General features: G+C 35.8%; 1 protein-coding gene across 3 annotated transcripts; it reads left to right on the forward strand.

Annotated features, from left to right (window-relative positions):
• The first annotated feature begins 209 nt into the window (after nucleotides 1-209).
• LOC115455733 (TGF-beta receptor type-1) lies at nucleotides 210-23,484 on the forward strand. 3 transcript variants are annotated; one of them, XM_030184404.2, is made up of 9 exons: nucleotides 210-589; nucleotides 3,484-3,595; nucleotides 3,876-4,036; nucleotides 10,804-11,028; nucleotides 11,299-11,529; nucleotides 11,685-11,852; nucleotides 11,927-12,099; nucleotides 14,389-14,622; nucleotides 18,080-23,484. In XM_030184404.2, the coding sequence occupies exons 1-9, from the start codon at nucleotides 490-492 to the stop codon at nucleotides 18,203-18,205; spliced, it is 1,530 nt and encodes a 509-aa protein (XP_030040264.1). In that variant the 5' UTR covers nucleotides 210-489; the 3' UTR covers nucleotides 18,206-23,484. The 3 variants fall into 3 exon arrangements, with proteins under 3 accessions (XP_030040264.1, XP_030040265.1, XP_030040266.1); XM_030184405.2 differs by lacking the exon at nucleotides 3,876-4,036 and adding an exon at nucleotides 4,372-4,523; XM_030184406.2 differs by lacking the exon at nucleotides 3,876-4,036 and adding an exon at nucleotides 4,862-4,983.

Raw genomic sequence — 23,484 nt, forward strand, 5'->3', positions numbered from 1 at the left:
TGGGTAAATTACGAAAAGGGAGAGTTTTTGTTGTTGTTTGATGTTCAGTCGTGGACTTGATGATGATGATTAGGTATAAAAAGCTCTACTATACCACTTTACTCAACCCATCCCATTCCGGCAGATGGACGCAGTCCTATTAAAGTTATGCAAACTGGCTGCTTTATCTATCTGTGGAATGTAGTTGGTTTCATAATCTGTGGTTCATTTATAAGTTCACTCCAAAGTTCACTTCCGCGGGGCTATTTACCTTCCGGAAAATTGCAATAAATATAACTTATATTCTAATTAAATCGATTTTGTACTGTGTATAAATATTTTATAATAAATAGTGTTTTTGTAATGAAATTGTAACTTCTTAGAAAATAGTTCTAGTAACTACTATACCTACATATATTGAAAATGTCATATGTTCCTAGAAGTGTTAGGATACATCAATGGCCGTGTCGCGCGAGTGTCAATAAGTGTTATACGGAACTATAGATTGCAATGTTTCTCTCAAAGAATGTTATCATGAACACTTTCCAATGGCGAAAATGGGTTTTGCTGTTGATGTTTGCCGTGTACCAGAAAATCACCGTGGTGAACAGTAAGCGTTTCTTTATTTTCCTATTTAGTATTTCATAAATACAAATGTAAATAGGATTCAGTTTTCACCCGTCAATCACTTATCGGCGAGCAATGATAAAGAAATAGGCGCTGTTGCCTAATAAATAGAACTAGCGAGAAATGTTATTGCGTGAAAAATAAGAAATTGGTTTATAGTTTTTAAAAGCTAGAAAAGGGCTAGGCGATGTTCAAACGCGTATAATGGAAATATAAATTCCACTACCTAATATGGTGCAGTGCAAAGACGTAGAAGCTACTAGGAATCACATATAATGTTTTATAGAAATAATTTATACAGTTTTATCTGCAATAACTATAATTATAATTTATAATATAAAATACGCCAGCAAAAGGATATTATATAATATTATTTGAATAAAGTTACAAAATGTACTGGCTGAGCTTCCTAATAAAATGTTGGCCTATTAAATGGGGCTTTGTTTTTTACATTATAAAATACATATATTTTCAATATATGACATTACAGTTGATTTCATAACATAAAACTAAATTCAATAGAACAATATTTGTAATATTGTTTCCAGAATTTATTCTGGTGTCAATTAAATATATAACCTTAAGTATAATAGGTTCTGTGACTTACCAGCAATAATTGCACTATAATGCTAAACAAATGTAGGTAACAAAATATGTAATATAATAACACTATTTGTTTTCGTATTTAACACCTGGAAAAATAAGTTAAAGAATATTGTCAGAAATGTTCCTAAAATAGTGTTAAATATCCCAAAAATGTTTTAAAAGATGCAAATTTGTAATTGGTAATAAAATTTACCCTTTTCGTAAATATAAGGGTGAAAGAAATAAATTTGTATAAAATAAAATGGATAAATTCAATAGCTAATTGAAAAATATAAAAATTGTCTGGTTAAATATGATTTGCATTGGGCTCTTGGGCATTTTCCTACAAGCTTTTCCTTGTGAATCTCTCTGTGTAAAAAAGTTTTTTCCGAGATAAAAGTAGACTATACTAGTAGGCTAGTACTAGACTAGTAGGACTCATAAGCTTCATATTAGTGAAGATAATCAAAAATTGGTTTAGTAGTTCATGAGATTTGTGCTTTCAAACATATACTTCAGCTTTATAATACATTATTGAACATTTAATTATGTTTAATTTAAAGAAAAAACATATTTTGATTCTATAAAAGTTGTTTTATTACTTTAATTATATGGTTTATATTAATGGTTGCAATTTAACACACTATTGGATGTAAACTGAAATAAGTGGTTCATATCTAACACTAGAGTTATTTTAGCCTGTTCCCCCTTATTTTGAATAATAAATGAAAAGGATACTGACTCTGTGGCATAGTTGTATTATAGTATGACAATAGTGCTGAGGTTTCTGATTCAATCTCCTGGTCAGGCAGTGATATTTGATTTTTCTACTCAGTATTAGTCTAGAGTGTGAAATTTGTGCCCAATATAGTCATAGGCCCATCCCCTATCACATTATGAGACAAAATATGCGCACCAGTTGTGCCTCTGCCTACCCCATTGGGGGTAAAAGGCGTGAGTGTGTGTTTGTAATAAATAGAGGTGCATTAATTTACATTTTATTTCACAAATACACTATATTTAGGCACAATGTGTATGATCACCATCTATTTTACATGTAAAATTCATGTATTTTGACTTTTCTGAAGTTAAGCTGTCGTTAACTGGTGCAACAACCCTATGTCTAAATGGAAACAACAGTTTTCCAATTTTATAATTTTGTTTGATTAAATCTTAGTGCTGGACCAATCTTACCAAACACAGATTATTACATTCTTAAGATGAACTCCACTTTTGGGGTGGCTATGTATGGTTCATTCTATGTCTGAAAGTATTTTATTATAAGAATTTTTATTCCCTGTTTATAGAGTAAGTTCCAAAAAGAAATCTGCTCTGTCATAGGCTTAATTAATCTATACTTTATCATATAAAGTTGAAAAGTTTGTTTGTTTGACATGCTAATCTCAGAAACTACTAGTTCGAACTGAAAAATTCTTTTAGTGTTGGATAGTTAGATCATCATGCCATGGCCAATAGGAGAGGAGTATTATTAAAAAAAGTTGCTAATGCTAGTTTTTAATGTTAATTTTTTTCCATTGCGTGCGCTGCGTAAACAGTTTAAATTATGCAAGAATCGAATATGACTGAATTGTACCTCTTAAAATATTCTAAGAAATATATTATAAAACGAAAGACTACATGTTTCTGCCTGACTGATAACAGATAAACCCAAAAACTACCCATTGGGTTTAGATGAAATTTAGCATTGAGATACTTTGAGACCTTGAGAAAAACATAAAGAACTTTATATCCCAGGAAAATATATAGGTATAGCGTGACTTTTAAAATGGAAATCTTTATCCTGAAAAACTTTATCACATGGACAGAGCCGACGGCAAAAACTAATTATACTCAATAGCTATTATATAGATGATTCTTATAAGATTTTTTCATTATCAATATAGCAATGGTACATTACAATATTGTTAAATATTCATACCATTTCATAAAATGATGAAATTGAATTTATGAATTGGTATGAATATTGTTAAATAAGACTTTGAAAAAGAAAAAGTAATGATGAACAAGTAATTGAATGTATTCACATAAACTTTTTCTATTTTCATCTCATTTCCTTTATCCTTTTATTTATAAACTAAGACCCTTACTAATAAACATTGCATAATTACTTGTCATACTGAGCCAGTGATTTATCGTCAGAGGAAACAAGAAAAAACATTGTTTCTTTAAGCTAGATAAAGAATAATAATACAATCTGTATACAGATTGTATTATTATTCTTTAGACCTTTAATATTTATGCTCTACTTATCTATCAAAAATTTTGCCACAGGTTTAAAATGTTACTGCAACAGCGAAATGTGTCCAAACTCAACCTGTATCACAAATGGATTTTGCTATGCATCAACTAGTCTAGACAATGGCCAGCAAAAATTTACTTACCAGTAAGTATTAAAGAATAATTAATTTCTATTAAAATTAGTTTTTATGCAAATGAAATTGAAGGATAACAATGAAATCTCTTACTCAAAACAAACAGCATTTTAAATGCTGCAAAAATTACAACACAACATTAGAGGTACATATTTTGACTCTCTATTATTCAAAAAGGTTTAATTTTTTAGAAACATTGGCAAACTCAAATCAACACAAATCTATGTACTTGTAATAAAGAATATTCAGGCTCATGAACTAATTTCTATGGAATGATTGACCTGTCTGTAGAGAGGTGAACATTCGCTGTTTGAACTTGAGTAGAGAGTTTCCTCCTGACTATCCACTGACATGCCAAAAGCCGACAGCATATTGCTGTCAAAAAGATCTCTGCAATTCTGATGAAATAGCCCGGGAAAAATTGTCCAAAGTGCTTCACGACTCAGCCATGGGTAAGCCATTCTGCGCACTTGTGGCCGTGTGATACCTACCTGACGATGCAGATTTTGAGTTTGTTTGATGTACTATTTTAGAATCAAATAATTGCATTGCCATTCCCGATAAGTTTTGTGTTGAGATGCCAATACTCTAACAAATCGCTTCTGAATTAGTGATTTGAATATGTACCTACTAAGCGAAGAGAACGCGCCGCCGAATTTCGGCTGGCATATGATTAGTATGTTTTGAATGATGTGCCGTATTCTTAACAAACTCTATTTTCCGAGTGTGCGTTGGTTTTGCTTTAACCTACTAAACATAATATATGGTGGTTCCACTTGCGGCGCAGCTGTATCGAGCGCGAATCACTGATACCCATCGAGCATCCCTTCAGTTGCGCCTCGACGAAAACTAAAAATGATTCGGTGGTGATAAAATGTTGTAATTCACATGACATGTGCAATCGAGAGCTGCGCTTGGAGCTGCAAAAGAAGCTGCAAGGTAGGAGTGACGTGGAGGTAGTGCCCTCGATGTGCCCGCTAACTATTGCACCGCTTCTGCCACCTCGCCACTAGACGCTCTCGTCCGACACCTATCCCCTCGCGCCTCACGCCGATGCCCGAGCGGCGCGCGCGAGTTGCCCGAGGCTTCTGTACTATACCTCCGGCGGCCGATTCGGTAGAGGCTTGGTGTTCGGTGCGAGAATGCATGGCTACTTGATTTCCTTTTTTGTTTTGTTCTAATATGACTAAGTTTTCTTTCCGTAGCCCGGGCTTGATCACCATTAGGGTAAATCAATAAATACTACGTGTAACTAATATATCGATTTGTCGACGTAGATGTTGGGACCAAAACCATATATTCCCACCGGGAGACAAACCGGTGTGGTGTCGCGAAGATGAACACTCCGATGTAATATCTTGCTGCTCCACGGACTACTGTAACCGCGACCTCTTCGCAGGTACGGTAAGAGTTCGGAATGTGTCGTCAGGGCGCGCTGTCTGGGAGCTTACATATTGTGATGTCCATCAATACGTATCGTGTTGTCCCTCCTTGCTCCGCCTCACTTTCATGGTACCGTCATAAAAAAATTTTGTCTGATAAAATGTCACAAAATTGCCAATTATGCATGTGAATGTTAAGACATACAATTATTCATATAATAATATCCGCTCCCTGGGTCGTTCCATGTATCAAATCCAATATTTCACAAAATGTGCCGTTGAAGTTCCAAGCGGTACCATAGACGGCTACTAGATTTACAAATTTGTTATCTTGCATTGAAACTAAAGCGACGCGGGTCTTGATTTTGTGTCGGGACTGTGCGCTGTTCTGTTGACAATATTTGATATATATGGCGAATGCAAATATTGGAGTTCTTCATACAAACATCGGGTACAATTGCATTTATAGTGAGGGCATGATGGGGCGTTTTCAGTCGACGGCAAACTGCAAGTTGAATGTCCCGACTTCATAGGAAATTAGCAAGGAATGTGTACACTCATTTCACTACAGGGATAAATATTTGCGTAAGTGATCATAAGCCGGCTATTTTTCACTTACTTTAGCATGTTGTTTTTATTTTGATACTAATCGCATGTCTTAATAACAAAAACCTTTGCTACTTGCGATGATGGCGGTAATATTAATAGTTTTTTTGTTTAATACATCATAATTGAATTAAAATGTTTACGTGGTAATGGGTGTATATAGATTATGGATGTATATTTAAATTATACTTCACGCACTGGCTTTATTGCACTTATATTAATTATTAGAATCGCAAAAAATGCAGTTTTAGCCTATGTAAGAAATATTAGGTTATTAGTAATAAGAAGGCAAACAGCTTTATAGATGAAGGTGATTTTTCAGCGTATGCTATGTTTAGCTGGCATTTGTTTGGTTTGGGTTGCATGTTATAGTTCCTTTGAACCGTTTATTTTTTTCCTAACTGCTTATAAATTATTAAATATGTTTGCAATGACACAAGACTTATTTATTTTCAAATACCAATACCCATCACGGTTCATAAAAATATTGGTAGGTACTTCACCGTTTATATTGGTATTGAAAATATATATATCTTTGTTTTTGTTGTTAATTTACGTACAAAAATCCAGATACTAATGCATGCAATATCTTATAATACATATAATAAGAAGCTGTTATATAACCAGTAGCATAAGGTGAAAGGCAATTTACACTCCCCTACAAGGCATTAGATAGAGCGTATCGAAAGAATGTCAGGTATGCGCCAATCTTTATTAGTGTGTATAAATTTGTATATACGAAAACAGCTCATGCCATTAAAAAAGGAAGACTTTGTCTACTTTTACATGCGGCTTCATTTAACGTTGCGTTGCGTACCAAATATAGCTTAAAAGCCGACGAGCAAAGTCTCACTTAATTAAATTTTGGATGCCAAACAAGGATTAATCGCCTTTGGAGTTATAATCGCAGTGATGGATGTATAAGCCGAGACATTTGCTATCGCGGTTAGTCAACGAACAAAATGCATTATCTAAATGGAATTTAATAATATCTTAGAGGTTTGTAATTGATTTAATTAAAACTTTGGCGACAATATTATAAGTAAAAAGTAATATAAAATATCAAAAATGAGTCGATTGGTTTATAAGTTTCATCGTATCATAATAAGCTGCAAAATTGTAATTGTGCGTCGGTTAAAGAGCGCGTCGGCCTGTTTAACTGCCTGCTCGGTTTCATCACGTTCCATGCAGGTTCTTCAGTTCGGAGATGGGCGACAATTATCATTGGGCAAAACTATTTATTATACTGAACGCATTACAGATGTTGATAAAAATTAAACATATTCAAATTTTAATTATAATATTTGTTATAACATGTATTTTGAAAAGTTTTGGCTAGTGTCTTCGCGGATAAGACTGTGCCCGACACAAAAGTAACTAGTAGGATAGTGTAGGTTCCTATTAGTATAAATAAAGTTACCTGTACTAGAAATTTCTGCGTTTGGCTTGTTCAAACAAGCAAAATTAAAAGCATTTTGGAAGGTATTCATATAAAGTTTTGTTCCATTACTAATTGAAGGCAACATGCATGATAAAACCTATATAATATATAGGATGTCCCAGAAACTAGTGTCGAGTGGAAGTTCAGAGACAGACCACCCCTTGGGTTATCCGAATCTCCCCCATGTATGTTCCGCGATTTTTCATAGATTTCGAGTTATGAATATATTTCTGAATTTTTGAGAATTTTCGATTTGAACGATTAAATGTTTTTATTAAAAACGTAGAAGACTTATTCGAGATTTTTTTATTGCAACTAAATTTTCATTAGTTGTACTTTTTTGCTGAAAACAATCAGCTTCGTAACTTTAATGAAAATGTTGGTGTAAAGTGAAAAACTTATGTTCTATGAATTATGACTTAAATTTTCTTCTTTAAATTTAAATACCTAAACAGGTGACTTCGTGGTTCTAAGGTAGATCAAAAACTTCTTCAGATTCTCAACTTACATATTCATAAAAAAACATAGTCCTTCATGGGGGCTATTTTGGCTAAAATCAGCCTCAAAACACAGCGAGGTGGAAAATTCTTAAAATTTGCTATCCGATTACAATTATTTTTTGTGACATCTCGTCATTCCTTATGTTAATTAGTTTGAGAACTAACCAAAAATGAGTGCAAGAAAGCTATGATTGAAGCATTTGGCATATTCTTATGTTTAAGTTCAATTAATTTTGCATGATTCGTTCTCGTGGTTTAAGGGTTGTGAAAGTGCGTGCAACTCTTTTACCTACAATTACAATGGGCCGAGGGGATAAGAGACCGAATTATTGCTATAATAGTTTATGATTTATTTAAATAGCCTATTGAAATGTTACATGAGCATTGCATTTTTTAGAGGATGCAATTTTATTTATGGGAGACGTGGGGGGGTCAATAGAAGCTTACCCTCAAGTCTGTGGGGTAGCTAATGTGTAGCAAATTGTTTTGCCTACCAATATGTTTATATAACTTTTTGCTCTAAATTGAAAATTAAAGAAGTTATAAGCAAAAAACGTGAGATTTTTTTTATAAAAGTTTCCGTTTTTGCTCTATAACTTTTTTCTTTATACATTTTACAAAAAAATTACCTCAGACCAATCTTGTAGATGATCTTCTAAGGAAAACTTTTCCCTATATTTTTTTTAATTTCATTCATTTAAAACGCTGTTACGGCTTCATAGTTGACCGGGTTCGTCAATGCTCATGAGAATCCGGTCAAAACGAAATGTTTAACTTATATTTTATTATTGTAAATATATTCTTACAAAATTTTTGTTAAATTCGTATAACTTTACTTATTCATTCCTAACTCTTTTCTTTACCATAGAACTTACCAAATTTGCCAAGACAGTGACAAAAAATTCATTTAATTTATCATCGCTGCCTCCAATACAAGATGCTGCTCGTTTTCACAGTCTCCCGAGTATCTCGGAAGATATCAAAATCCTGAAAATTGGGGCTGGAAAAAGCATGCAAGCATTTGGATGTCAATACAATCTTCCAAGCCTCCAGCACCCCCCGTTCTCATGAAATTAATTTTCTGCAAATGCAAAGAAAACTGTGAAAGCATGTGTGGCTGCAGAAAAGCAGGCCTGAAATGCTCTACAGTATGCCTCCATTGTTCTGGCGAAACATCCAGCAACATTGTGGAAATATCAATGTTAATGGAAGAAAATGAATTTGAAGATGAACTTTCAACTATGACTTCAATTTTAACTCCTGGTATTCCTCAAACTTTCACATTTGACGTTGATTTAGATTCTGAGCCATAGCCTGGACCATCGAAGAAAAGTCGATTAGAGTAGCTAGCTAATAAGTGATTAAAAATATTATGATGTCGAGGATTACCTTATAAGCAAGATGTCCGTGGAGTAGGCCTACTGGGCTTTTTTGTAAAATGTATAAAAGTTATAGAACAAAAAAAAAAATTATAAAAAAAATCTTACTTTATTGCTTATAACTTCTTTAATTCTTAATTTAGGGCATAAAGCTACAAATTATGACTACAATTTTTTTGTAAGACGCATAGTTTCCGCGATATCGCGAAAAAAGTGTTTTGACCCCTTTTTCCAAGATGGCGGCCGGGGGACAAACGTGGCGACCCCACAAACTTGAGGTTAAGCTTCTATTGACCCCACACATGTCCCAAAAATAAAATTGCGTCCTCTAAAAAATGCAATATTCGGTCCTTAAATTGTAATATCAATGGACTAAATGAATTATGACTATGACTAGCACGGTGACGTAGTAGTATTGCGGTACGACTGCAGTGCTGGATCTCGGGTTCGAGTCCCGGGTTGGGTTAAAGTGATATTGGGTTTTTTAACTCAGTATTCAGCCCTGAGTCTGGAAATTGTACTGGATATGGCGATAAAGTCGCCTCATATGACATCATGAGATTGAGTACACGCTGCTGAAAGGAGTGATATAAGGGGATAAAGGCGTGAGTGTGTACCTACTATTAATTATAATATTTTAATTTAGTAACAGGAACGGTTTTGCAATTTGCATACTAACTGCACTTACAATGGGTTAAGAATTAAAAGTTCTTGAACAAACACATGAAAAAAAACAGGCTCACAGGAGGATTTTTTATTTATCTATATATATAAAAATGAATCACTATTTCCCTTGGTCACGGCATCACGCGTGAACGGCTGGACCGATTTCACTATTTTTTTTGTGTTTGTTATTGAAAGGAGAAGGTTCTTATGAAACAAAAAATTCAAAAATATGCGCGGATAATTAGAAATTTTAAGAAAACTTAACGACAATATTAATTTTACATAGCTGTCAGCGATCGACAGAATGCGCGCGTGCATACATAGTTAAGACAGGACAACGTCTGTCGAATCAACTAGTTAATAAATAAATTTGCAAGAATTGTACATCCCAGAAATGTAGATTATAGATAAATATCTATTCCCTCTTCAACTATAATTTATGTTTTATCTTATTTTTTTATATTCCACGATGTAATACTCCCCCAATTGTATGTATATGTATAGCGTAGCATATTGCTACGGTTATCATGTTTTGAAGGATAGAATAAATTATTCTGAATATATACGAGACATGTGTATTCGTGTACATTTCTAGTATAAGCTGGTACATTTCTACTTTACATAAAGGTAACCGTGGAGTGCCTTGAGGTCACGCAATGACCGGCACCACGGAACTCTCGCCACGGTAGTATAAATGACGGTAGTAAAAAAATTATCGACTTCGATTAGGCCTATGTCAAATCTAGTTTTCAGGGACGAACAATATACACACTGTCTATTGCGCATACTAATTGCCTTCTTACGATTTATATATTTATTTTCTTGCTTGTTGAATGTTTATAAGGATTTACCTGTACATAATAATGTAAATTCGGACAACACTAGCTTTCGCTGCATGTGGGTGAATATCATTGTTGCAAGTTTTATACACGGCTGCTTAGTTTATTTTAATCCAATTTTACCAACAATTAACATTTCACAGCGGTCGATGCTGTAAATATGTACTGACTGAAATAATTTTGATTCCCTTCTAGGTGAAATCAGGTAACATTTTGTTTATTTGTAACATGATACACACAAATTTAAGTAACGTATTTATTTTGGTAGCATTAAAAGAAAAATCGTATTCTTACTTAAAATTGTACGCACTTTTTAACATAATTTAATAGTTGTATAAAAAGAAATGCATTTTTTTTTGTCGAGTATTTGTGTGCAGTAAATAATACGTAGTATTCTGAACCAAAGAGACGAGTCCATCGGCGACGGCATGGCAAGTGGTGCCGTGGGTGATGGCGCTCATGGTATTTGGGATATGCGCCGCCATAAGCCTTTGGTGGGCGAAGCGCTGGCGTGCCGAGGGTAAAAGACCGCCCAGACCTTACCCCGATGAGGATGAGACCAAGCACATTCTCAACTCGAAGACCTCCTTACAGGTTTTGTTGGAATCCAGCAACTCAGGATCTGGTTCTGGTGAGTTTTTAGTTTTGTATCTTTCATTTATAAAGCGAATAATTTTTGTTCCGGTGAGGTAAACATGCAAGAGACAAAATAATGCAGTCTTTTGTTTAGAGAATTACCATTAGAATTACGTGGTACTACAATATTCTGTGTCGTGATTTAGTTAGTTTATTTATTGAGGTCAGTGTAGATTGCGTTGTTTGGGTCCTCAAATGTCTCAATAGCTTTTTGCTATTTGGAGTCTAGGTGTCTGGATTATGTCTATTCCTGTTTTTTATTCAGGCTTGCCCCTACTGGTACAGCGGTCGATAGCACGCCAGATCCAATTAGTGGATATAATAGGCAAAGGACGTTTCGGAGAGGTGTGGCGCGGACGTTGGAGGGGCGAGAATGTCGCTGTCAAAATCTTCTCGTCCAGAGAGGAGAGCTCATGGTTTCGTGAAGCCGAAATCTACCAGACGGTGATGTTGCGTCACGAGAACATCCTTGGCTTTATCGCTGCAGATAACAAAGGTAGGATTTGTTGGGAATGCTTTTGCGAATGTATTTTTATGCTCATTGCAAATTGCCGTTTTATGTCATCACAAATACTACAGCATGAATACTAAACATTCCTGTAAAGAACCTTCACATTGTGCTTCGAGTTTACATTGGTATTGTTATCGTAGACAACGGCACTTGGACGCAGCTGTGGCTGATTACGGATTACCACGAGAATGGCTCGCTGTTTGACTTCCTGACGGCCCGCACGATCGACTCCCTCACCCTCGTCAAGATGGCACTCTCCATAGCAACGGGACTTGCGCACTTGCACATGGACATTGTCGGCACTAAAGGTTAGTATAGAACTCTAAGACGACTAAAGTTTCTACGCTATAGATGTTACTACAGGTAATTTTGTTTCATGTAGGAAAACCAGCAATAGCTCACAGAGATCTTAAGTCGAAGAACATATTGGTGAAGAGCAACTTGACGTGCGTGATTGGAGACCTGGGGCTGGCGGTGCGGCACAACGTGTGCAGTGACTCCGTCGACGTGCCCACCACGAACAGGGTCGGCACCAAACGATACATGGCGCCGGAGGTAACACATCCATGCCTTTGAACTGTAGCTAAGTCGGAATTCTTAGATGTTCCTATATGTTTAACTTAACTAATTATGATCACTTTTTGCGCGCGGCTTTTATTAGAGTAACATCCCACGTTGCACACATTTTTAGCCTAAATCTCAATCAAGGGCTGGCCAAGTGTGTCCAATTGGTTTCAAATCTACTTCTAAACTCGTTTATGCTTGGTCCGATAGCAAACATCTAAACGTTACCATTGAAATATATTTGTTTAGGAATTTATAACACTACCCTGCAATGTGAATACTCTCTAATGAATAAAGTTTGTCATGTAGTTCGTATTGTATGCAATTGAAGTTCACGTCAATAACTATGTGCGAGTAGGAGAGTGTCGTGTCGTTGAGTAAGTTTGCATTCGGCTAATCTATCGCAGACGCTTGTTTCCGCACTTTACTAAAGCACAATGTCGCCTGTGAGCGTTCCAGTTAAAGCTGATTGTATCTGTTGAAATTTTTCTGAAGCGTCGTTATCATATGTTGCCATCTTGTGAAACAACTGTAGAAAGTCACCGCGGGGAGTGGTTGCGTGCACATGACTCATAAGAGTTCACGACCCTGCGACGTTCCAGGTTGAAAACGCTATTTGATATTGAAAATGAAATGAACCGTGCCATCTGATCGGCGCTATGTAATATCCAACGTTAAAGCGTTATGCGACGCATTTTATAAATACATCATCGTGTATGATTGCAGTTGCATTTGGTCCCTGGAACATTTCACGCCACCCTTTGACATAATCGAAATAAATTGCAATCTCGTGTCGGCTGTCACATGAGCAGTGCGGTGTCGTGTTTATATTACTGCATATCAACTCGAGCCATTGCATGAACGTTAAGTGACTGTGAATGCCGACGCTTCTTGGCTTTGAGTTGTCTGTTTTTGTATTCGATTTGGAGTTTTATTGACGTGTTGGCCCCTGTTTGTTTCATTGATTGAATCGTTTGGTACAGCAATTTAACGTTATTAACGTGACTGGTAATAAATAAGTTTTGTGCCGAGATTAGCTCATATAATAATGCTATCAGACTAATCACTTTATATTCGATATAAGTACGTAATGGAAACTATCGCAAAAATTATAAGCAAATACATAATACCTTTAAGGTTGTATGTTGTATCGCGAACGTAATCTTATATCCTTAGCTCTAATTGCCATTGTGGGAGCAATTCATCTACGAAGCGGGCACGAGTTGCTGAACAGATTATTTATGAAGTAAGACATGCGAACATAACATACTGGATAAAGATATTTTTTTCGGAACTTACGATAACGTTTAAAACAGAATGCTATGTAAAGCCGCTCAAAATTAAATATGTCTGAAATAAAAAATAAGCATGGTAGTACATAGTATAAATTATTTGTTAGGCAACTTTTGTAAACAATTCGATTCATCGTTACTATAATAGTGTAAAGGAATAAACATCCTAGCTGGTTATACATAATACTGTTTTTAGGAAAACTACTTATTATATTGAACGAGGTGCTAAACATGGCTCAGAGCCATTTGGGGCGCAATTAACATCACAAAAGCCAGTAATCAGTTAGTGATAGGTCTCTGATGTAGTATATTAATGATTTCGTTTCTCTGGATATAAATCCGTTCGTCTCTAGTTCAATTCATGACTCCATTATTAACCCAACGGTCCTCGACTCCGCAATATACGCCCCGCCTACAGACACTAACTCGATGAATAGTAATATGTTGGCCACTTCTAGCTCCAATATAATGCTTATTCCGGGAACGTAGAAGTATGTCAAACTGTATTCTAGCTTTTGATTTGAATGCTGGTTGATAAAGCTTTCGCCAAACATGGGACGGGGCGGGAGGGCGACGCCCGGCTACCGCTCAATTCAGCGAAGTAGAGCGCGACGGTTCTATGTGACATGTCGTATATTAACTAGTGTATTACAACTGTTCACGTCCCGCCAACTTCACGTCACCGTCCCGCCCCGTCCGCTGTTTGACCAAACCTTTCAACTTTTTATATCTTTTACAAGTTGTCGTTTTGTAGAACGCTAGGAAAGTTTCAGATAATGTCTGCGCGAGTGCTGGCAATAGAATCGTTGATTCGTGATGAGATTTTTAAGTTGAAAATTGCAAATCTCCCTTGTTACATTTTTTAATAGGGGCCAACCAATGTTTAGATTTGGTATTCCCTTTCACTTGGCGTTTACATCCTCATCTCTCGCTCCATCCCGGCATGCTACCAAATTAAAATAATTAAAACCTGAACATTTCCCATCAGGTCCTCGACGAGTCGATGGACACGCGACAGTTCGACCCTTACAAGCGCTCCGACGTGTATTCGTTCGGGCTGGTTCTGTGGGAGATAGCTCGACGATGCGGCGTGATGCCCGATGAGTACCAGCCCCCGTACTACGACTGCGTGCCGCCAGACCCGGCGCTCGAGGACATGAGGCGCGTCGTCTGCACGGAGAAGCGGCGGCCCAACGTGCCCAACAGATGGCACTCTGATCCGGTCAGTTTAATATATTCTTAGACTAACTTAGATGAGTGTGCTGCAGCCTAAAACTGATAGAAGATTACGATTTATTACGTGATTTTTTGTAGTAATTTTTCAAGCACGAGCCTCATTGGGCAGGTGGACAAGTGCTCAGATGAAGACGATACCACAAATAGTGTTATTTCAATAATATCTTAAAAAGAAATTTGATTGTTTAATTGTTCGATTTCATGCAATTATTATCATATGGTGTGCATTCTGTGAACCATCGAAAAAATATTAATTAGTCTTATCAAACCTGTCAAAATGAAAAATTGTATGACGTTAGTGATCAACTATTATGACACAATTGTAATACCTGGCCACTAGCAAGCTTGCGACTCGAATAGCTGCAGGAAGCCCTCTATTAAAGGATTCAATAAAGATGAAGTATATAATAGCTTAAATTGTATCAGCATCTGGGTGTACTGTTATAGAGCTCTTTAAAATTTTAATGCTACTATGGACCAACTACACACATAAAATACTCATAATTTTAATAACCTCCGTTACCTACTTAGTATTAATTGGACTCATGAATTTCCCTGAATAGCTAATACGTCATAGCTTTTGTATAAAAAATATATGTAAAGAAGCTTAAAAAAATACACAATGTATTGATACCGCGCATATGATATAATACTTACGTACTCAATCAATTTTTATTTGTCATATGCGCTATTAATATAAATTTTATTTCATAACCATAGAACGCATGTTGGCGTTGCATATCACCATAATTCGAGGTAGCTAAAGAAAGCGCGTACTGTATGCGCAGTGCGACCTGCCTGAGGTTATTCAAAACCGTAGGATTTATAATAAAATGAATTGAATGCATAAAAAGTGTAATTTGACAAAGGTCCCTTTGTGCTCGATTCGATCTCCAGTTACCGAGCTAAGGAACTATAGATGTTCGAGTTTGAATAAAAAGGACGTGAAGCGGTCAAGGCCGTCGTCGAGTGTGGCCGCCGCGCCGCGAACACGACGTGAAAATACTTTTTTCGCCGATCATATACAATTGATTTCCTTTAAAGGAAACAGAATAAGAACTGGCATGTTCCGATGTAAATAGTTTCCTTATCCAGGAGAATAAGAAATATTGTGGATAACATTAATACGATTTTGTATCACATCAATTTTATAAATACAATCGAATACATTTTGATTTAAAACTTTAGTTCCTTGCACAGGTTTACAATATGTTTTGTACATACACCGAGTACCGACCTTTGGTATTGGAGTATTTTTTAAGATGTAAAAACCCAGTCCCACTATTATTTTTGGTCCGACTCGGAATTTGAAACAAGGACTTCAGCGTCATAGTCACACCGCGCACACATTACACCTATGCCCCCTAGGCAGTGGGAATCTATACTTCTATACTATTATATAAAGCTGAAGAGTTTGTTTGTTTGTTTGTTTGTTTGTTTGTTTGTTTGTTTGTTTGTTTGTTTGTTTGTTTGAACGCGCTAATCTCAGGAACTACCAGTCCAAATTGAAAAATTCTTTTGCGTCGGATAGCCCTTTGTTCGTGGAGTGCTATAGGCTATATATCATCACGCTATACCCAATAGGAGCGGGGCAGTAATGGCTAATCTCAGGAACTACCGATCCAAACTGAAAAATTCTTTTTGTGTTGGATAGCCCTTTGTTCGTGGAGTGCTATAGGCTATATATCATCACGCTATGACCAATAGGAGCGGAGCAGTAATGACTAATCTCAGGAACTACCGGTTCGAACTGAAAAATTCTTTTTGTGTTGGATAGCTCTTTATTAGTGTAGTGCTATAGGCTATATATCATCACGCTATGACCAATAGGAGCGGAGCAGTAATGGCTAATCTCAGGAACTACCGGTTCTAACTGAAAAAAATTTTTGTGTTGGATAGTTCTTTGTTCGTGGAGTACTATGGGGTATATATCATCACGCTATGACCAATAGGAGCGGAGCAGTAATGGCTAATCTCAGGAACTATCAGATCGAACTGAAAAAAGATTATTGTGTTGGATAGGACTTTGTTCCTGGAGTGCTATAGGCTATATATCATCACGCTATGACTAATAGGAGCGGAGCAGTAATGGCTAATCTCAGGAACTACCGGTTTGAACTGAAAAATATTTTTGTGTTGGATAGCCCTTTGTTCCTGGAGTGCTATAAGCTATATATCATCACGCTATGACCAATCGGAGCGGAGCAGTAATGAAACATGTTGCAAAAACGGGGAAAAATTATTAGTTTTGAGAGCTTCCGTTGCGTGCGCTGCGTAAACGATTAAAGTTATGCAACAATGATGTATGACGGGATTATTCCTCTTAAAAAGTTCTAAAAAATATATTATAAAACAAAGTCCCCGCTGCATCTGTCTGCCTGAACGTGTTAAACTCAAAAACTACCCAACGTATTAAGATGAAATTTGGTATGGAGACAGTTTGAGAGGCTCCCGGGAAACTACTACTTTTATAACGGAAAACTTTAGCCTGAAAAACTTTATAACGCGGGCGGAGCCGCGGGCAAAAGCTAGTTATATAATATCGGGCAGGTATTATTATATACTATACTAATGTGCCCGGTAGACTTCGTCTTGTCACGGACAGATTCCTTTTTTTGTAAACTCTCACAACATATTTCATTGAAATCGGTTAGATGAATTAGGAGAAAAAATAATATTCATACAAAAATATAATTATTCACCCATTTTGCCAATTTTTCCCGTCCTTTCCATTTGATTCATCAAAATTGTTTTACGATCCAACCTTGTCTTGATGATTAGGAATATAGCTTAAGGTTAAGGTCCATTTTTTATACATTTTGTTTCACCTTTAATTTGGGTAACTAAACAAGTATTGGCAAGTAAAGAATTTAAATTCACGTCTAGTTAGTGATTAGTTCTCGCAGTTGAAAGAAAAACGTAAAAATAATTAATATGCATGGATACTTCGGCCTTTAAAATTTCGTCGTATTAAATTTTTTTAGTTACCCAGATTAAAGGTGAAACAAAATGTATGAAAATGGACCTTAAGCTATAACCTTAAGCCGTTCAAGCCGTTTTCATGTGATGCTCTTACATACATTATTATATTATGGCAACTGATTTGATTTACATAGATAATATCCATAGTCTAACTATGTTTTTGATTGACCTATTAAATAAATGTTTCACGTATAATACAGTATAAATAATACGATGTAAGTGTAAGAAAGCAAGATACGAAGTTTTCTAACACTCATAAAGAACACACTGTGTTGCATCGACATTGGATTAGAATAAGGCTAGAGTAATAAAAGGAGGTCCAGGTCTGTTTGTTAAATACTAGAGGCGGTCTAGTAATTGATATTCAACCGTGGAATAAATAAAGGCAATTAAGCATTATAACCATGTGCATTTTATGATAAATGTTGCTATTACTACATTATTTATCTGTTTGTGCGCAGGTACTGTCAGCTATCTCGAAGGTTATGAAGGAGTGCTGGTATCAGAATCCGGCGGCGCGGCTCACCGCACTACGCATAAAGAAAACCCTCGCAAACATCGGCACCGCTGACTGCATCAAGCTGTAATGTGCGATCGGCAAGGATAAGGTTAATTGGGGCTGGGACATAAGACCGGACGAAAAAGTAATTTCGGCAACCGCCACAGCATGGCAAATTAAATACATTTGATATGTAATTAACAGTACTTGTCTTAATGAAGTATTTTTATCAATCTCGCTAAGTGGATAATATTTTTAACAATTTTATTGTAATCGTAAGTCCCTATTAAACATATCGCGTAATTACACACGATTTGTGAGAATTGCCAGTTTATAATTTTATTTGGAAGTTTTGCGTTGGGGTTAGTTCTTAATCACTTGCAGTGTAAAACTTAACTAAGGTAAATTAATGTTCGGAAGTGAGTACGGAGCTGAGGGTATTTTAAGATTGTCTATATTTCATACCTCAGATAATTTGAAATGCTGTAATCCATTTCTCATACCATTTTTACAGAAACGAGCTACATTTGTTTGTATTTTGGGATTGAACATTTATTTTCCGGTCTTCATGCCCTAGTCTCAACTCGTTTTTGTACGTCTCTGCTTGTCTGTGACACAGGGAATGCTGGAAATAAGTGAACCATTCTGTGCTACTTGTTTATTAATATGAGTGAATAGTTTGGAAGCAGTCAGTCCTTCACCGGCTTGTGTGACCCGCGTCGGTATCGATGCCAAGGTCAAGCGGCGCCAGGAAGACTGCAAACGAATAGTGCTTTTAACATATAGCTACTTGCCCCTATTTCTTCCAGCTCTGTGATATATTTTTTTAAATCTTTACAAAATACAATTAAAAGTAACAACTAAAATTAAGGCTAGTTTATTTGTTCGATCAATTTCCTATAGCCATCAGTCAGTTCAGCACATTATCAATTCTCTACAGAGTTTGATGGAATAGGGGTACTAATGGTTAGGTACGCACCCCGGCCCGTTGGGTTTGCCCCTTCATGGCAGTTTCGATGCTAAGCTGGCATACCACATCTGCAGTCTTTCATTTCACATAGTTTCAGATTTGGATACATTCAATATGTATTCGCTAAAAACCCAAACAGGAAAATAAGTTAAACATGCATTAGCATGACCCCTTTTTGACCAATATAAACAAGGAATTATCCTTGTTATTATCTTCTATATTGGTCAAAGACGGGTGTAGGTTTCTTTAATTTGGTAAACAGAAAGCAAGGCGTGTGATGAACTCTGACCAGTGATCGTTGGTTCCCAGCTTAGCACGGATATATGGTTCACAAGCCACTAAGCAAGTCTCCTGACCCTACCTCTTAGATTATAGTCAATATCAGAAAGGAGCATTTATTATACTAATATGTTATAATGGACTTGGAGATGTAGTGATAGTTTTTCGTTACCAAGTACGTAAGTTATAACTTTTGTTAAGGTTTTTATTCCAATTATTTTGCGTAATAATTATATAAGAGCAGAACAACTTTTTTTTTTAACTTTATTTTTGTAAACTATTTTTTTCTGTGATATAAATTGAAGTCGCAGCTATTGTAATTAGTTTTATATTACTTGTGTTCGTTTATTGAAGTAGTCCTGTTGTTCCGCGCGTGACGACAGCGGATGTAGACATATATTTTCTACGCAATTTGTTCGTTTGTTTTCACCTTGTAATGATCTACCAAATCTATTGATACGTTATGTGGAAGTCGTTGTGATGCCGCCTGCTGGGGGCAGGGCGTTGGGTTGTGTTGCACCGTGCACGTCCTCACGTCGCACGCGACTAGTACGCGACTAGGACTCGACTAGGACTCGACTAGGACGCGACTCGTACGCGAGTAACGCACGCGGCCTTGCAACGCGCGTTTCCGTACTTTTGACATGTTAATTAAATAAATATCCGTTTAAAAGACAGTTCGAGATTTTGTGTTGAAATTATTATTACCAACAATTGGTCCCTTTCATAAATATCATTTGACACTGAGGGTGCCCCGTGACGTTTTATAATGCAAGTGATATTTATGACGGAGTAAATGGACGCACGTTGTGCGTTATTGATAAGTGACGAAAGATTGAAATTTAAATATACATTTGTAAAATATACATATTTTCATACTTATTCGTTTCCTAGAGTCTTTGAATGATAAGATATTTGGAATTTGTACATAGAGCGTTAAATTAGTCCTTTGAACATTACATACTATAAACCTAAAAGGTTCTTTAACCACATAGATTTCGTACGATTGTGTAACTAAATATGTAGAGGTTTATTTGAATGGCACTGTTCGATAACACTGAGTCCATTTTTCTGATTTCGTCACGCGCGCCATATAAAGCCTAAATTTTGGTCGCTAAATGTGTACAAATTTAAGTTTACAACTACAAAGCAATATAATCTTATAAGTATAATATATTTCGTAGGTTTTGAGAGGTGAAAATGAGAATATATAAATTCTGTTGTCTGAATCTTAAAATTGAACTCACTTGTTCGAGAGCGTCGTCATTCACTTTTATTTATTGTTTTATTTTACTATTTTCCATATATATATATAGATGCGATTCGCGAGTGGGCACTTACATTACGTACAAAGTTGGGATTGTTCTAATAAATAAAAATGGAAAATGGATAAGTTTATAGATTGGTATAATTAATGTTCAATTCTGTACTATAATTTTTACAGTTTTAGTTATTATTGATAATATTTAAGAATTATACGTCGTGTAAATATATGTAACATCAGTCAAATATCAGATAATAAGGTTCGTCGACAGTGAAATTCATAGACTGATTGTACCTACTATAATATTTACTTATATAATACTAATGGACCTATAAGTGACGAGAAGCGTTGCGTACACCACATACCACGTCACCATTTTTAGTTAGGAGTTGAATTGAGTTTTCCACAGAGACAATAGTACATCGCAACCTACATCTGCATTACTGATGTCATGAGCCTGGATCTGGTTCGGGACCATGGGTCCATTAACGCGTTTGGGTGATATAAGGAAAATTACTTCAATTTTGCTGTTTTTTTAAACAATAGGTGATTGAGCTGGTATCATTAACTTCAAATATACTAAAATCAGAATGTATGACCACGTTGGAAACGTTTTCCTTTCATAGGGTATACTTTTTTTATAATGAAAGCAACAGTTGTATCAACGAATGTTGTGATTTAATTCAGTAAAGATAAACTTTGTCTTCCAGGGCATTTTAGTAAAATAGCTTCAGTAAGAACATTTTTAACATTTTGCATAATACCTATCGGCTTTAAATCACCCCGGCGAATGTAAAGATAAAAAGACACGAACATTGCCAATAAAAATAAAATATCGTGTATCGTCAAGTTTGTTCGAGTGGATGTAATTGAGTAAAATTAGTTGTTGCTAGACAAACATTCTATGGAAATAAATAGAGTTATATTTGCCGTGAGTGGGATAAGGGGTTCTCGAGAGGTATTTCGCTTTGTGCGTCGCTCATCAGGTCCACTAGTTGCAGGAGTCGAGAAATTTTCAACGATGAATCACGTAGGCACGTCGCCAGATGTCGCAGAGGGATTCGTAAATGTGTTTTTTCAAAGAGGAGTTTCAGTGATGCCAGCATTCAGCAACTTATCGGTTTATATAAATTGAAAGTCATTCTTTACTTATTATTGGACAACCTGGTACACATAATCGGAAGCCGCTTTTAAACTAATTTTGAAAATCAAAAATAAATAGACGCTTCGTTACGTAATATATTGTACTGGCTTCTGCGCGTAATGTTGAAAAAATACGCTTGCTATACCATAGGACAAAATTTATTATCGTGTTTCTTCGCGACGTTTGCCCAATTATGTCGTAGATCTAATTTCCTTTGCGCCGTCCGTTTTCAATTTAAAAATTTAGTGTCGTTTTAAGTGTTTATTGTCCATCTTTTTGTGGGCGAATTTTTACACGTGAAATAACTAATACGCGTTTATGTATTCATAATTAATTTTATACGAATATGCATGCACTCAGGTCGTCTTAATCTATTTCGTAATGTATCGTGTACTATAGAATTTCCTTGTCAATCCAATCTGTCTATTTTCGGCCCTCGGTACCTTAAACCGTACTAAATAAAGAATATGTTTTTATATTATAAATTATTGATGTATGTGTCACTTAACGTACCTACATGGATGTTGTATGTGTTATTGTATGTAATGTTAGAATTAAGTTTCAGCGTGTGTTGCTCGCATGCCGTGAGTACTTTATAATTTGTTTCTGTCTTACTGCATTACCTATTCGTGTATAAATAGACCACTTATTTATAATACATTAATAGTTTTATTTTTAAAGAAAAACATTAAAACCGTATGTAAATTGTGTTGTTACTTTGCTGTACATATTATTGTAATCATTAATGAAGAGGCTTGGTAATAATCTATTCTCGTTTCCCATAATTCGGCTTGCGAGCTACACTTCAATACTTGATGTCATTTTATAGATGTCTATTGGAATTGAATGTAACGATACCAATGTCGACGTATTCAAACACTCGTTATGGTAACGGACTACGCGATACGATTAGTAACATTGTCAATTTATGTATATGTATTTATCTTGTACCTCCCGATGTACTGCCAGATACCATCTGTATAATTTAGACATCTCGTGTTGTCTCCATTGAAGATTTTACATCCCTTACAAATCTTAAGGTCTGTGTCTTCTATAGTAGTTTACTAAAAATTTATAACAATATATGTCGGAAATATAAAAAAATTAGTGGCTTAGAAATAGATTTGATACTTGGTGTTTGACGAGTGGCGATGGGCCAGATCGTCGACTGGGAAGATTTGATATTTGTTTAGGAAGCGATGAAGATTGTAACAGGAAATGGGTATTTTCAATCGATAATGTGTTATAATATATGCGACCGGGGGCTCTGGTCGATTTGTGTTGAACAACGGGCAGAGCGCAGTCACGCCACCGCGCCACAGTTGACGTTTGGCCCAACTCTAGATTCCTAGTTGGTGACTTCTTAGATAAGTTTCGTTACTCGTATACTTATTGATAATGGAAATTATAGACTTAGGCCGTCAAGTTCAAATTTGTGTCATACAAAACGATGGTACAAGTGTCAAACTATTTTGGTTTGACGAATTATTTGATGAGCAATACCAAGAGAGTACAAGTTATGATTTTTACTTAAAACATGCAATAACTTAATACGGTAAAAGGCAGCGTCATATCATGCGAATTCGACGATTGATTCCAAATACGATTATTTTTATGTAAATACCATTATTTAATCATCCAATAAAATAAGTTTTATTAATTGGTTACGGAGTGGATTAATTAATATAATAAATAAAACAAGTGTTTTTA

This window comes from Manduca sexta, chromosome 27 (genome assembly GCF_014839805.1).
Source record: "Manduca sexta isolate Smith_Timp_Sample1 chromosome 27, JHU_Msex_v1.0, whole genome shotgun sequence".
In the NCBI taxonomy this organism is placed as follows: Eukaryota; Metazoa; Arthropoda; class Insecta; order Lepidoptera; family Sphingidae; genus Manduca; species Manduca sexta.